The following is a 15,355-nucleotide window of genomic DNA, read 5'->3' as shown; positions in this document are numbered from 1 at the left end:
ACAGAAAGAGGAGAATCGAGGACCAATAGATGCAATGTCATTTGTAGCATTGGTAAAAGGCCAAATTGGTCTAGTTATTGCATAGAGTTCACATAATAGCAACAATGTTACTGCATCAGTGAGTTTGCAATGAATCATGGCATTATTGCTCTCTTTAAAATGCATACGAAATAACAGGGCAAAGCAAACACGAGGGTGGTAAATGAGTTTAGTTACAAAAGCATGGTTACGGAAGCCATCATCATATTCACTCCAAGTACAAGATCTAGTTATAGTACACACGGAAACCCATAGTAATAAAGGCATAACAAGGCACAATTGTTGTGAAAAAAACTATATTAAGAACGCCGCAAAATTAAGAATATTGGGCTTAAGTAAGATCATCCTCCTCTAGCTCTTTCGCTTTCAAGGCCTCCTTCACTCTCAATAATAGCGTTGTCTTCCAAGCATCCTATAAGTAATGACAAAAGTAAGTAGATGCAAGTAACAAAAAGTTAAACTTCAGAACCAAGTAAAAGTGCGGGATAATTTCAACTACTTCAAATCTAAAATTGCATTACATAAAATCAAACTATCAGCGTCAGGGGTAATATACACAACAAAGATGATGATATATTGAAGAAGTGCAACGGTATTGCTTTGCACGAATAATAAGAGAGCACCACTTCATCTCAGACATAACAAATTGGTTCCAGCATTGCAAAAGCTAAGTGAAAAGGAAGTGAAATAAAAAGTTAAAAGGAAAACCATGGTTAAACCAAGTATCTAGATTCATGTCACAAAATAATTGAACAGCAGGCATGGTGATTATCAATAGTGACTAAGAAGCTTGAAGTGAACTAATAGCCAAAACCAATTATACATCTTACTATACCCATTCAGCAATAGTAGCAGTGATATATACTGTTTAACACTTGACCTTCTACCAGTGACCTCTGCACCTTCTCACTAAAATGACACTACATGATGAGATAGCCAAAATGGAAGTCTTTACGAGCAGCATATTGTAAAATGAAGTATGCTAACTCATAATTTTCAGTCAAGAAATCTTTTAAATACTGGATGAGAGAAAGCCCAGCCAACTAAAAACATTGAGCCTAAACAAACTGAACACCCAACTTTATCAAGGCATACGCCAATAATATTTTTATGTCCGACCTTTAGCTTTGTGATCCCATTTATTTTCACTTTCACAAGCCTTCCCCCCAGAAGACAAGGGTATTAAGAAAAGAAGCCAAGATAGCAATTAAAAGAAAATATTTCAAGTGCAATAAATGTACCATACTCCTAAAACAGAAAATAATACATCATTTTTGACTGCTTACTTAATAATACTTTGCAAAAGTAAAACCCAAGCTAAATTCAGACTTTTAACAAGCCAAGATTCGAGAAATTATTGTCTAACAAATAATACATTAAGCTATTCACGTGAAGCTTCAAGGAGAACACATTTGTAGCAGATTTACAACAAAGACAGGCTGGAAGAATTCAAACTCAGAACTGAAAAATAAACAAAAAATCAAGTTCAAAAACTTAATAAATGCACTGCGCGTACCAGCTGGGTCATGCTATCAAATTCCTTGACAGCATCGGTGAACTTCGCAATATCTTCCTCATCAACTGCAGCAGCTAAATCCTGTATCAACATGCATACCAAGTAAGACATATCATCAGGTCAACCTGTCACTTCCAGATTCACCAGAAGTATTTTGGACCCACAACATTATCATCAAAACCCATACTAAAGCTAAAACGATGCTTCAACCTGTTGATCAAGAGCAATAACATTATGGATGAAAATGAAATGATTCGAGATGTTTATGGATAGAAAATTTGCGGAGACTGGAGCACGCATAGTCTCTCCAATGTGGAGAACAAAAGTAAAGAAAAAAATAGAAATGAAAGTTAAAGCTTAGGAGCCATGACATACCCTTAGTAATTTATACTCGCGTGTCCCAGAAAATGTAGGATCCAGTTCCTACAATAAAGCAGCAAAAAGGCAATCTTAACTCGTATATCAAACCAAAAATAGAGTTGGAAATCCATACAGAAACTAGATGTACCTGGTATTTCTCTAATGCGTTGGATATTGCAACAACATCGCCCTTGCAGAGCTGGCAAATACCAGCATTAAGAAGGTGCCCTTTAACTCCATACTTCAACAAGTTGTTATTGAGAGACTGTCGTGCTATCTCTTCATAAATCTCGATAGCCTTTTGATATCTGAGGAAAATGCAGACTCATGAATCCTTTCAGCCTAGAGGCCTAGCCACATTTTATCTAACATAAAACTTTCAGACTCAAAAAATCTGGCCTGTTCTACATTGGCATCCTCTGTGCTAGCTAGTCTAAAGCAGAAACTATTTGTTTAATTAAGATAAAGCTTCATACATGGACAACACAAAAGGAGCAGAAAGATACTTTTATTTGAGCAAAATTAAATGCATATGCAGCATTATGATATTACCAAAAATAAAAACTAATTCTTAGTCATTAAGATGAGTGTTGGAAGTGGTGAGGACAACCCTCAGAAAAAGTTAGAATAATTGACGTGGAGATTGAGCAGTGGCTAAACCCTACAATAACTGAAATTTGAGTTTGGTGGCAGAAAATGTCAATTGTGGGTTCCAAAATGTTGCAAGCAAAGAGAGATAGGAGTTGATCAAAAACATGATAGCAGGTGCACATGCATTCTTTGGTCAAAGTTGCTATAAACTCGCATGCAAGCAGAAAATACATCACACGGCCAATTGAGCACGCAAACTTAACTGTTCCAATTGAGCAGCAAATTGTGCAACTTTCTGCTTGCACTGATTTGCGGATGTCGTTACTTCTTCACTTTGAAAGAGATCAGCTGCTCTCTCATAGTAAACAATAGCCTGCTCCAAGTTCTGTTCTTGCTCGTACAATTCAGCTATTTCCTGCAAAGTAAAAAAGAAATGTCTAGTTATCATGTTCCGATTTACTTAAGAGTAGACTTGATTGCTAAGCAGAAAGATACATGTCTATAACATCATCAATAGATATTGACATATCTCTAGAGTTGTTACCTTGTAATATCTCGCAGACATATTAAGCCTTCCAATATCCAGAAATAAATTTACAGATTGCTCTAGGCATGATATTGACTCTGCAAAATCCACCATGAGTTAATGGGAGAATTTAGATAACTTCCTAGCTCAAAAATGAAAATCAACAAGATTGACCAAAATCACGGTCACTTGCAGATCTGTTCCCAATGATAGTCATAGAAATATAGCAGGCTTATAAGTTGGAAAACCAAATGGCATCTCGGAGGGCAGCAAAACAAAATTGTGTTTGCTGCTTTACTTGGAAAAAACAAAAGCAACTTACCCCATGGAAAAGTTTATTAAGCATCAATATGCAACTTATTATCCATTCAGTAATTAGAAAGGAACCTGAAATAAGCATACCTTTTATGTTAGACTTTTTGTAGCAATGAGCAGCATCAGCAAATGCATTAGCAGCTTCATGTTTGCTATCCAACTGCAAAAACAAATTTGGAGAAGCAGAATTTGCTAAGAACAATAAAGGGGCAGGGGGGTTAAGAAAATTTTAACCTTGCAGCACACCATAAGCCTACAGAAAACTTACCTTCAAGTGACAGTTAGCTAACTTAACATACACCGCTCCAGCCTGATCCCCTGATAAAAACCATTTCTTAAAAGTTACAAGTGAGCTTAACCATTATTGAAACATCAATAATTCAGACCACCTGCAACAAGCTTAATGACAATATTTCACAAAACAGCAAATATCTGTAGTTTCCTTCATCTTTACACAAGAATCAAGATGGATTACTACGAAAATATCAACTACTGAAATCCATCTTTTTCAACTTCAAAGGGATAATGGGCGTTACTTACGAAAGTAAAACACAAACTGATGGAGTTTGCATACTTCAAACGGAAGTTCCAAAATTACAAAGTTACAAACAGAAGTCATCTCAAGTAAACCCGACAATGCATGCAGAGACAAACATGCACGTTAGGACATGGTGAACACGCGGTGAAGCATGGAAAATCTCAACAGCGAGGCTATGTTTGAACCTCAGATTTTAAAGGAAAATCCTAAAGAAAATATTTCCGCCGGTCTTGAAGATAACACGAAGTAAATGTTTGCTAAATACAATTATGAGAGCCATCTATTAAACCGTCTTTGTCTGTTCATTGTTCAAATACACACAAAAGCATCTAACATCGGAACTTAAAGAAAAGTAAACACAAAAGTTGGTATCTAAACTTTTTCCTTTCCTCTTCATTCTCTTACTAAAATCCAGATCCAAATACAGGATCATCAGGAAATCAAATTCACATCCACGAAGCTAATAGATCAATCACTCTCACCTTTTCCATCAGTTAACCTTTTTCAAGGAAAACGGATTGGAAATTACAATTAAATCATCAAATAAAATAAAAAGAGAAACAAACAATAACACATCGATCAATTGAAAAACAGACTGGAAAAACATATGCATCATAAAAACTTGAAGTGTTTACATGATTTGGCGAGCTTGAAGGAATTAGCCGCCTTATCGAATAAATCAGCAGCATCTTCGTATTTAGAGCCGAAGAGGCCCCATCCGCTGAGCTTCTTCTCGGCTTTCTTCTCGAAATCTTCGCCTCTCGCTATATGATCGCTCATTGTTTTTCTGCTTTTTTTCTTCACGCAAAATGGGGGTCTGGTCTATGTTGCTGGATTTTGAAGGAAAAGGGGAAGAGGAAAGGAGAAGAACCAATCTGGGGGTGGCGATATCAAAAAGATCACCCCTTTTTGCTATTGTCAGAGTAACTTCTTGTTGACTTTTTGACCAGAGGAAACGTTGTGGATAATAGGAACAATGGGCCACATTTTGAGCCCAATATATTTGGGCTTAAAAGTTTGTGTTTATGATAAGTGAATCAAATTCATTGATAACATGACTCTTGAGAATCCTACAAGATTTTAAATCGACAACTTTGATAAACAGACGATCACATCGTACTTAAATCTCATGACTTAAAAAATAAGTTGAAGTCTCGTAATCTAAAAATACCGTTAGCAAAAAAAGAAAAAGAAAAAAATTACACATACATCCCAAAAATATCGATATTATTATACAAACTATCCTTATGTTTTTAATCGTCAGGGTGATTTCTAAACTTATAAAGCCGACTAATTCAGTTTTAAGGAAATCAATAACCTTAATTATGATTGTACATTTCTTACCACAGTGCTTGTGTGTATAGAAAGATGAAAGGGGTGTCATTCCATAGTATTTGTAAACTTCTTGGAGTTTATGTTTGATAATTTCCTAAGTTTCATCTTACATCTCCAAAGTTTGATCAATCATTTGATCCGGAAAAAATAAAAAGTTATTTTAATATATACATTAGTTGAGTAGTATTTTTTTATTTGTGATTTCTTTGAAAATACTGAAGAAAAAGGGTCAAAATGATTTTCTGCAATCGAGCTTGTTTCAATTACAATCAAACTTGAAAATTAATAATCAAATTGAGTTTGAATGGGTTTTAGTTAAATTGAGCCAATCAAAGCTCAAGTGATTTCATTTTCTTTTTTAATAATTGAATCAAGGACTTACACACAGATATTGAATAAAAAGAATTAAGTTCAAGTTTTGATTTTATTATTTTATTTTATCCGAATATTTAAAAAAAATGGAATAAACTTTAATTTGTAAAATATTATATAAAATTTATGAATCTATAATATCTTATAAATGATTTCACGGAATACTCGTTAAATTGGTGCTTGAAATAACTTTTGTTTTTATGATAGCAATAAATTATAAAAACAAAAATTGTAAGTTAAGCAGCAATAAAAATTAAAAAAAATATTTAAAAAATAAAAATTAAAAGAAAAATATTTTGTAATTTTATTAATAAATTATAAAAAATAACTTTTGAACTTAAATTTAAATAATAAAAAACAGACGTTGTAAAACAAAAACTGTATTTTCCATTTTGTAAAGTTAGAAGTAGAATCGTGATTCATGTGCTAAAACATCCTCCCACCCTAACTGGTTTCTTCTAGACCTTGCAAAATCAGCGTGAACACACACACACACTCACAGAGCGTGGCCCCTTTCAATCCCACCCATTTTCCCGCCATCTTAGTACCGCAAATTCTTCCTCCGCAATCTTCTTCCTCTTCTTGTAAACCTCTCTGTCAAAACCAATTCACAAAACCCAGTTTATACATACACATATCTACTATATATAAACTCGCTCGCGTACACAGCAAGCATTGGTGTGGATGTGAGTGAACAATGGAGACTCGGAAGAGGAAGCCCTTGTCGGACATCTCAAATACTTATAATCTGATTCCCACCTCCGCTCTGCGCGAGCTCGTCGCCTCCACCTCTAATTCCACTTCATTTTCGAAACCCCCAATTCTGATTTTGAAGTCCAATGGCAGTTCCACCAACCAGAAACTGTGCTCCGATTCATCGAATAGATCTGAGACCAGTATCGGGTCATCCAATGTTAGCGCCGTGCGCAGTTCCAGAACTGTTCAATTTCGAACCCCTCCACGTGTAACCTCTTCAATTCCCCCTCCAGGTAATTTGTTTGTGTTTATGGTCTTGTATTCATGCGTTTTTTCTTTATGCGCCGCATATGGGTTTAGTCGTACGCATGTGTTTTTTGTTGCTTAGGTGCTGATTTTGCTAGGAATTTGTGAACCTGGGGTCTCGGTGGTTGGAGATTACTGAGGTGTTTTATGTCTAATCTGCGTTCCGTCCGGGTATTTTTATCTTTGCTTAATTCGGTAGGCTTTCCTTTTTTTTTTTTTGGTATCTGGGAGGTGAATCTCAGTGTGTTGGTATGTTGGAACTTTTTCCTAGCTAATTCATGAGTTTTAGTTTGAATTATCTTTCTGATGCTTTGGTAATAACAGATTGTTTTATAGTGTATTATTTGTATCATTTCTCTCTCTCTGTCTCTCTCCCATTCTCTCTGTAAGGGTTGGTGAAGTGCGTGCAAGTCTTTGTGGTAGTTTTGAAATAATTCTCTGTTGGTGTGTTACTGAAAATTTGAGCAGTTCTTTGGACGTCTAGAGGAATTTAGGGTCACTTGGCTGACGTTCTATTTTGAAGCCCTAGTGTAAGAGTACGTGTTTATTTAATTACTGATTAGTATGTAATGCGAACATGGATTGCACCTTATTTTCACATTTTAATCTGCGTATCCGTTTCAGTTATAGATTTAGTCGGATAGATATAAGTTTATAGTTCTAATTTTAAGCATGTACATAGTGGTTTTTTGCCCTAATAGATTGCAAAGGGTTAATTTGTATCTCGGCTCTTACTGAAGGTGGTGTGGGAAGTAAGCATGAAGCAGATAATCAAAGGCAGACAATTCAAAAATCTAAGAAAGATAGAGAGGCTGAGGTTGTGATCGTTAGTCCCATTCCTGTTGAAAAGAGGAAGGACAAAGGGAAGGCTATCGCTTTACCATTCAACTCATCACCTCCTGACAGAATGAAGGAAAATCAGAATAAAATTTGCAACCCTTGTAATCCATGTGAGAGAAAGAAGCAATATGACAAGGCTAATAGCAGTCTCTTTAGTAGCCCTCTCGAGGTGGTGAAAGAGTCTGGTAAGGGAATTCTTAACTCTTACACCCGCTTGTACGACAAAACAGAGAAAGGGAAAACAATCCTTGTTTCTTCTGATTACTCAAGGAGAAAACAAGATAATATAGAGAAGGGTATTGTGGATCATTCTAGCTGCTCAGGTGAAAAAACAAATGATGCAAAGAAAGGGATTCTCAAGCCTTCTGGCTCCTCCATTGTGAAAACAAAAGAGATGGGGAAGGAATTCGTCACTCCTTCTAGCTTTTTAGTTGAGAGAAGAAAGGAGAAAGGGAACCCTTTCAACTCTTCTAGCTCCTCTGAGAAAACAGGGGAGAAAAGGAAGGCTTATCTCCAGCCTTCCAAGATAGTTGAGATAACAAGGCATAAAGGATCATCTGTCGCTGTGGCTGTTAATTGCCGACCTCCAAGGAGAAAAACTGAAAAGGGAAAGAATGATGATGGGGCTTCTAGTTGCCCTGTTGTTATTAGGACCAAAAGAATACAGTAAGTCTCTCTGTCTCTCTCTGTTGCCCTCTCTCACGCGTGCTCACTCTGTTTGTGTAACTCTCTCCCCCTCTCTTCTCATGTATACTCCCATTGCCCCCACAATTCTCACACTTACCCATGCCTGCTCACTTGCACAGTGACATAAGAGGTAAGTGGATGTAAGCAAATTCTTTTCAGCAAAATTGTGTCAACTTGTCAGATGCTGATTTCATATCCTTTTCACTATGTCACAACTCTTTTAGAGCATATAGTCTCGACATAATATGACGTGTAAGGGTTTATAGATATTATGTATTAAGACACTGGTTTCTGGTTATGGATACTAAGAATACATCAAACAAGGTAGTGATTTCTTGCATGATGTTTTTTTCTGAGTGTTGTCACTCCTACGAGTTTACTTTCCTTACTGCTAGTGATTCTTTTCGTGAATTTAATTTGATGTCTCGAGCCTCTAATTTGGGGTTTGTCTACTTCAGGAAGCTTGCTATATCTATATATTTCTATGAGACATCAAACATGTTTTTCTGCTATAGATTCTCTTTTGCTGATCAAAAGTGGTTCTGTTTTGATAACAAGCAGTATATACTACAAGACTAAATGGTTTTGTAGCATTAACCAGCTCTGATCGTATGTGCCTCTCATTTTCTGCCAATAGATGTCATGTTTGCTGATTTTCACTCAATGCTTCTTCTGTTCAGGAATAATCTTGATGAAGCTGGAGATTCTAAATCTTCAAAGACATGGACCGACCCACATGCAAAATGCAGAAAGGTTTGTGCAATCTTCTCTTTCACAATGTTCAGGTCAAGATATTACGGTCCCTAGTTTTTTCGTATTCCCAGAGTATTATTATTGAGTCACATCCCAAGTCATGACATATTTTCTGAAGTTTCCATATGATTTCCACTTCAGCATTCATTTACATAGGATGTGAACTTAGCAGTATATACAATGTCATTGATACATACAGGTATATAAATTTATATTTCGAATACAGTGCTGACGATAACTAATCACCGCCCTTCCCCAGAAAATGTTTCGGGAGTTTGTGGTTGATAGAGCCCATTACATTCTAAAACTTTGTTCAATTGATGCTTAATGCCCACAATGTTTTTGCAGAAAAAGTGCTCAAGGAATGAAATTTCTACTGAATTGCCGCCAGATTTTATTGAGCAGCAAAGAGCATATTTTAAAGAGGTTGATGAGTTTGAACTACCAGAAGAGGAGGTATCTCAAGATGAGCTAGATTAGAAAAAGAAAGGGCAGTAATAGGTCTGAAATAGCCAAGTAGGTGTAACAAGCATGGCTTCCTTGTACAGTCAGAATGTGATCCATCTATCAGATACTGTGATGATGGGTTTGACCTATTTCTAATTCAGTTAATAATGAATTTCGACTCTTAATCGTGCTATAGAAAATAGATAGGACTTATCTTTCTCCAGGACTGTAAGGAACCAATACACATGGCTACAAATATCCATCTATTTACCTTTCTTAGCTTGAATGTAAATGCAGCATCAGCAATCGGGTGCCTTATTATTGAACTGATCAATTTCTAGTACATTATGCCTGGACTAAATTCTCAGGGCTAAATGTTTTATTACTTAACCATGTTCTTCTACCTAGCGGACATAGTGGTAGGAATCAATAAACGCATCGGCCAGGTATTCACACTTGGCTTGAGATACTCCAGTTAAGGCCATTCTTCCATCCTTGGTCATGTAAACATGCCACTTGTTCCTCATATTCTCCCTCTGCAATTCAGACAAAAATGTCAGAAATCAAATCACAAAATATTCTCAGAAAGATATGAGTGATTGATTACCTGAGCTTCATTCAAGCCTGAATATGAATACATGCCAATATGTTTGACAAAAAAAGACCAGTCCTTCCCACTCATATCCTTTGCACTCAGACAATCATATAGCTTCTTCCTCACACTCTTTATCCTTCCAGCCATCAACCGCAACTCCTCTTCCCACTCACTGAAAAGATCTGAATTCCCCACAACGTTTGTCACGATCCGAGCTCCGTGTACCGGAGGATTCGAGTGCATTGCCCGTGCAAGCCGTTTCAGTTGGCTTTTCACCCTGCAGTGATTAAAGTTGAACAGAAACGATATGAAAAGAATAGATCACAAGACAAGAATTATAATTGTGTTGTTTGTTACCTCTGTGCAGAATCAGGTGAGGAACAAACCACGTTAATTGCTCCGATCCTTTCTGCATAGAGACCCATATTTTTACTGTAAGACTGAGCAACCAGAAGCTCCATACCGCGTGCAGCAAACAATCTGACCGACGATGCATCTGCCTCGACCCTCCCACTTGCATAACCCTACACACACACACACACATATTTTCTGTCCCTGTTTTCCCACCAAATGTAATGAAATACAATCAGCAAAAATTACTGTGTAGAGGTCACCTGGTAGACAACATCAAAAAGTGGAATGTGCTTCTTTTCCTGAATCACATCCGCAATGATTTCCCACTGTTCTGGAGTTGGATCAATCCCAGTTGGGTTGTGCGCACACCCATGCAGCAACACAAAAGATCCTTCAGGCGCTGCCTGAAAACACCACATTTCAGATACATTAGACCTGAACTAATCACATACTTGCTACATGCAATGTTGAATTTACATGATCTGAACAACCTTAATATCAGATATCATGCCCTGGAAATCCAAACCAACAGTTACGGGATCATAATACCGGTACTCAGACCACGGCAGTTGCGCATCATTCAAGATATTCGGGTGGTTCCCTGCAGACAATAGCGAAAATGTCGTCCAAAATTGCAGGTAATATGTTAAGTTTAAGAGCATTAGTCCTTACCCCATGTTGGAGATGATATGAGAATTTTGGAAGCAGGAAAATGTCTGTGTATGAGGGCAGCAGCAAGACGCAGAGAGCCTGTTCCTGAAATACCCTGCACCGTCGCAACCTGTCCGTCCCAACACAAGACAACTCTGTATGTATCAAAAACTCTCAGCGGGTTTATATATAACTCTTGTGTAATAACAAGAAAACTGCATTGTTAATTACTCTTTGTTGCTGAATAACGGGGCTGTCTGCTCCAAATAGTAACTCTGCTGTAGCCTTGTTGAATGCAGCCAAACCTTCTATTGGTAGATACTGCATGTATATGTATATATATATATTAAACACAATTGAAGATCCAACAAAATTTGTAATAAAAAATCTAATCCACAGTTTTTAAAAATTAATTAGAATAAATTGAGATTTTATTTTCTTACAAGGATTTAATTGACATTTATGTATAACACATGACGGTACGTAGGTATATTGAGAGTAGAGTAGGTACCTCTTTGTTTTCGCAACGTTCCAGCATAAGCTTTTCTGCCTACATGCAATGTATACTGTTTTTTAGGAATTTCAAGAACATGTGTTGAAGTGATGAGATGGAAGTGAGTGGTGCATACTTTCTTGACGACATTGAGCACATAGGGCTGCAGATCTTCAGTACGATAGGCACCCAACCCCAGGTCCAGCTTCATTTCGTACCTATCTGCCCCGAATGCTTTGGAAAGTTCAACACTCGGCTCTTCAGCACCCATTCCTATGCTACTCAATCCGCCACTACTCATCATGCTTCTTCTCATCCCCTGACACAATAACATCATGTATAATTAAGACTGCTCATAATAATTTGTTTTATCTCATTTTCAACAATAAACTGATAAGTCCTTGCAAATACCCCTTTGAGTTACCAATAATGTGTTCATTCTCAAAATAGGAGTCGGTACGAACCTTCGCTCTCCTGTTATTAGCCCGTAGAAGTGTCGATTGAGCTGGAGTTGCGAGCTTCTTATTTGCCTGCTCAATCTAAATTCGGGAGTGAGACAGAAGAATCAAGAACATGATTATTAAGATATTAATATTAAATTATTCTCATCTCTAGCAGCTTAACTTTTTTAAATGTGTCGGTCATTTGACAAGCTATACTAATTACTCGAACATCCCCATAATAAAATTAAATTACCTCTAGATTATGTAGCAACGGGGGAGAATGGAATGGAGAAGCAAAGGAAAGAGTGGGAAATACCGAAGCCATCCTGAGATCGTAGGTAAATGTACAACAACAAAAAATAAATAAAATCAAATCGTCAATATATGCATGCATGCATGTGATAGCTAGCTAAATGTTTGCCCAGAAAAATACAGTGTGTTCGTGTCTTCTAGCTGTGGCTGTGGGTGGCCAAGACAGAAGACTAGGTAGCAGTATCAGAGATGATTAGCAAAGGCCACAAGGAGCAGCACCAATTTATAAAAAACATTGCCTTATCACAATCATCAATAGGAATTTCCGCGGACCGACACATAAATAATAATATTTTGATAATAGTAATTATTGCAAGATGGGTCGAGAAGATACTGTTCTTGCAAGATGGATGGAGAAGTCAAAGTTTGAGAGATCGAAAAACTATTAAAAAAATATTTTAATAATAATTTTATCGAATTGTCATTGTTGCGTCTGGACGAATCAAGATTTGAAAGTTTGCTTGCTCCAAAAATTATTAAATAATGTTTCAATAATAATTTTATCTATATGATTGGATTAGTTCTGATTTTAATAAGTAATTAATATAACAATTTGATATATATGTCTAATAAAACATAAGGAATAATTACACTTTTCTTCCCTAAAATTTGGTATAATTATATCTAGACCCCGTGTAGTTTAAAAATTTATATTTAGTATCCCTTATGTTTGCTTTCGTCTAATAAATAAGTTCATCCATTAGTCAAAGTGAATTTGCTCATATTAAAAATAACTGAATGAAAATTTATATTTAACCTTGATTGACTTATTACAATTTTTTCGACTAAACTACACTTACAAAGGTGAAAATATACCTCCTCACATGCATTAACACATAAAAAGGTATGAGGGTAATTTGATCATAAAAAAAATTATCTAACCTGCAAAATCAGTATTAAGTCAACTAGGAGTAAATATAAATTTCTTTTTATTAATATCAGTAAATACGGTGAATTTTTACTAATAAAAGAATTTATTTATTAGACAAAAAAAACCTCAAAAGTGCTATTCCAAACTACAAAAATTCTACGTATAATTATACCAAAACTCAGAAAAAGAGAATGTTATTATCCATTAAAATAATTTTCCATATCATAAACATTTGCACGTACATGTTCATATCATAATTAATAATATGTACATAATAAATTAAAAACCTTTATGTTTTTATGTCTATATAAATATCAAAATATCAAGATTATATTTATTCTCAATTGACTTATTACTAATTTATTGTAAGTCAAACAAACTTGTCTAAACCAAACTATCCTTATAAGAGGAAATATACGCCTCCTCACATGCATTAGCCTGTAAAAATATATAAAAATAACGAAACCAGAAAAAGATATATTTGACCTGCAATTAGTCAGTAATAGGTCAATTGATGATAAATATAAATTTTCATTCAATTTTTTTTACTAATATTATTTTATTCAATGAATTTTAGCTAACAGATGTACCTATTAGTTATATTTTTTTAATGAATTTAATTTTTTTGAATTTATATTTATATTATATTTAATAATAAAATGTATTATTTTTTGTAGTTATTATTTTTTTATTTAAAAATAAATACTTATACTATTTTCGATTCACTTCATGCTAATTAAATGAAAAATATTCAAATAAGCTGTGTTAATAGACCACACAAGAACAAATGACTAAATCAAACTTTGAACCACATTAGAGGCATATTTCAAAATATTTATGAAATTATCATACATCAACGAGTAGTAGTACAAGAAAGAAGAAGACTTCGACGACCACGACGACTCATTTCTAGGATCAACAGAATTATTAAAATATGTAATTGATTTTAATTTTATAATATTTTAGTATTATATTCATTTTATGTATATATATTTTTAATTTTATTAGTTGTTAAAAATTAATGAAACAATTAATATACTTTTCATTAATTTTTTGATTGTAGTACATAATTAGTAAGTAATATATAAATATAATATAATTAGTATAATATATTATTAAATATTTATGTATTAGTATATTATATTATTAAATATAACATAAATATGCGGTGGTCATGGATCGACTGAAATTTTGAGACATCTCAATTGAACCACGACACTATTCTATGCACCTCTACTTGTTGGGGTCGACGGCAAACTATCATATTTTTTAATGAGAGGAACTGGCTCCAAACACGGGTAAAGCAACAAGTTCATATCCAATCACAACAAAGCCAAGCTCCATCGCATCAAAATAATATGTCAAGACGGGCCAAAATAATGAAATCAATACTTGAATATATTATTTTTTATTCGTATGTAAGTTTTAATTTATTAATTATTAAAAATTAATTAAAAAACAATATTAATATTTTGTAATTATAAAAATCTTAATAAAAAAATCAAAATATTACAAAATTAAAACTACCAATTAATTAGTACATACTATTATTAGATATAATATAAACTTATATTAACAAAATAAAATAAAATAAAAAAGGTGTGCCAAGTCAGAAAACCCGAGCCCTGGCCTCTATACGTCATTGATTGTTTGCATCAGCATTACGTTGTCTGTTTGTGAAGTACTAATCAGTGAAAAGTTTGGATAGACGTTGATGTTGTCCTTACTATTTTGATTGAAATTAATCGATAAATATTTGTTTGAGTTTGATTTGTTTGTTCTATAGCTTTCAAGTTCAGTTCGAGTTCAATTTTATCGGTGTAAAATTAATAAAATATACTTTAAAACATCATACTATCGAGCTCGATTCATATTTTGCTCCAACTAAAACTCATTTGAGTTCGATTAGATTAATCATCAGACAAAATTCAGAAGTAGTTTTTCAAGTTCGATAATAATTCATACAATTTTAAACGATAATGTGTCAAGCTTGATTCGGATCGTGCACAGGTTTAGTAAGAAAGACTTATATTATTTCATCTAAGTAATTATTAATATTAATTTTATTAATTTCAAATTAAGAAATTAAACAAGAGAAAAGGTAAAAATGAATAATAATCAACTTGTTAATTAACAAGACATTGGCTAATAAACAATTAAATTAATCAGAAAATTTAAAGGGCTGACGCATACCTGTATGTGAGTGAGAGATTTCTACTTCTTTTTTTATGTATGTATGTTTAATTGTTTTATGTGTGTAAATACGCCACAATATGTGATGCATATATATATACATATATATACTTACGTATTAA

At 34.5% G+C, this 15,355-nt stretch overlaps 3 protein-coding genes across 6 annotated transcripts; 1 reads left to right on the top strand and 2 right to left on the bottom strand.

Moving 5' to 3' along the window:
* Window positions 1-196: 196 nt before the first annotated feature.
* On the bottom strand, window positions 197-4,773 carry LOC105167002 (alpha-soluble NSF attachment protein). Its single transcript, XM_011086551.3, has 9 exons — window positions 4,521-4,773; window positions 3,616-3,665; window positions 3,435-3,507; window positions 3,051-3,130; window positions 2,770-2,921; window positions 2,064-2,223; window positions 1,931-1,978; window positions 1,556-1,636; window positions 197-451 (listed from the first exon to the last, which is right to left on the bottom strand). The coding sequence occupies exons 1-9, from the start codon at window positions 4,663-4,665 to the stop codon at window positions 371-373; spliced, it is 870 nt and encodes a 289-aa protein (XP_011084853.1). The 5' UTR covers window positions 4,666-4,773; the 3' UTR covers window positions 197-370.
* Window positions 4,774-6,000: 1,227 nt separating this feature from the next.
* On the top strand, window positions 6,001-9,647 carry LOC105167000 (uncharacterized). Its single transcript, XM_011086549.3, has 4 exons — window positions 6,001-6,581; window positions 7,335-8,100; window positions 8,802-8,874; window positions 9,223-9,647. The coding sequence occupies exons 1-4, from the start codon at window positions 6,290-6,292 to the stop codon at window positions 9,352-9,354; spliced, it is 1,263 nt and encodes a 420-aa protein (XP_011084851.1). The 5' UTR covers window positions 6,001-6,289; the 3' UTR covers window positions 9,355-9,647.
* Window positions 9,614-12,413, bottom strand: LOC105167001 (aspartate aminotransferase, chloroplastic). Of its 4 annotated transcripts, none has more exons than XM_088882839.1 (12): window positions 12,291-12,413; window positions 12,111-12,183; window positions 11,879-11,953; window positions 11,551-11,733; window positions 11,433-11,471; window positions 11,153-11,242; window positions 10,943-11,051; window positions 10,762-10,871; window positions 10,531-10,674; window positions 10,274-10,440; window positions 9,929-10,193; window positions 9,614-9,857 (listed from the first exon to the last, which is right to left on the bottom strand). In XM_088882839.1, the coding sequence occupies exons 2-12, from the start codon at window positions 12,180-12,182 to the stop codon at window positions 9,726-9,728; spliced, it is 1,386 nt and encodes a 461-aa protein (XP_088738965.1). In that variant the 5' UTR covers window position 12,183; window positions 12,291-12,413; the 3' UTR covers window positions 9,614-9,725. The 4 variants fall into 4 exon arrangements, with proteins under 4 accessions (XP_088738965.1, XP_088738966.1, XP_011084852.3 ...); XM_088882840.1 differs by having other exon boundaries at window positions 11,879-11,944; XM_011086550.3 differs by having other exon boundaries at window positions 12,111-12,386.
* Between the last annotated feature and the right edge of the window lie 2,942 nt (window positions 12,414-15,355).

This window comes from Sesamum indicum, linkage group LG7 (genome assembly GCF_026168435.1).
Source record: "Sesamum indicum cultivar Baizhima isolate 11 linkage group LG7, ASM2616843v1, whole genome shotgun sequence".
NCBI lineage: Eukaryota > Viridiplantae > Streptophyta > Magnoliopsida > Lamiales > Pedaliaceae > Sesamum > Sesamum indicum.
This window is presented reverse-complemented; position numbering and strand designations above follow the sequence as displayed.

Excerpts from the sequence above, each read along its gene's own strand:
- LOC105167002 (XM_011086551.3), bottom strand. The coding sequence starts at position 4,665 with ATGAGCGATCATATAGCGAGAGGCGAAGATTTCGAGAAGAAAGCCGAG. Across the intron at positions 1,979-2,063 it reads ACGCATTAGAGAAATACCAG|GAACTGGATCCTACATTTTC; the intron begins GTACATCTAGTT and ends GCTTTATTGTAG. Across the intron at positions 452-1,555 it reads TTGATAGCATGACCCAGCTG|GATGCTTGGAAGACAACGCT; the intron begins GTACGCGCAGTG and ends CATTACTTATAG.
- LOC105167000 (XM_011086549.3), top strand. The coding sequence starts at position 6,290 with ATGGAGACTCGGAAGAGGAAGCCCTTGTCGGACATCTCAAATACTTAT. Across the intron at positions 6,582-7,334 it reads CTCTTCAATTCCCCCTCCAG|GTGGTGTGGGAAGTAAGCAT; the intron begins GTAATTTGTTTG and ends CTCTTACTGAAG. Across the intron at positions 8,875-9,222 it reads CACATGCAAAATGCAGAAAG|AAAAAGTGCTCAAGGAATGA; the intron begins GTTTGTGCAATC and ends ATGTTTTTGCAG.
- LOC105167001 (XM_011086550.3), bottom strand. The coding sequence starts at position 12,251 with ATGCATGCATATATTGACGATTTGATTTTATTTATTTTTTGTTGTTGT. Across the intron at positions 11,954-12,110 it reads CGTTGCTACATAATCTAGAG|ATTGAGCAGGCAAATAAGAA; the intron begins GTAATTTAATTT and ends TCCCGAATTTAG. Across the intron at positions 10,675-10,761 it reads GCATGATATCTGATATTAAG|GCAGCGCCTGAAGGATCTTT; the intron begins GTTGTTCAGATC and ends TGGTGTTTTCAG.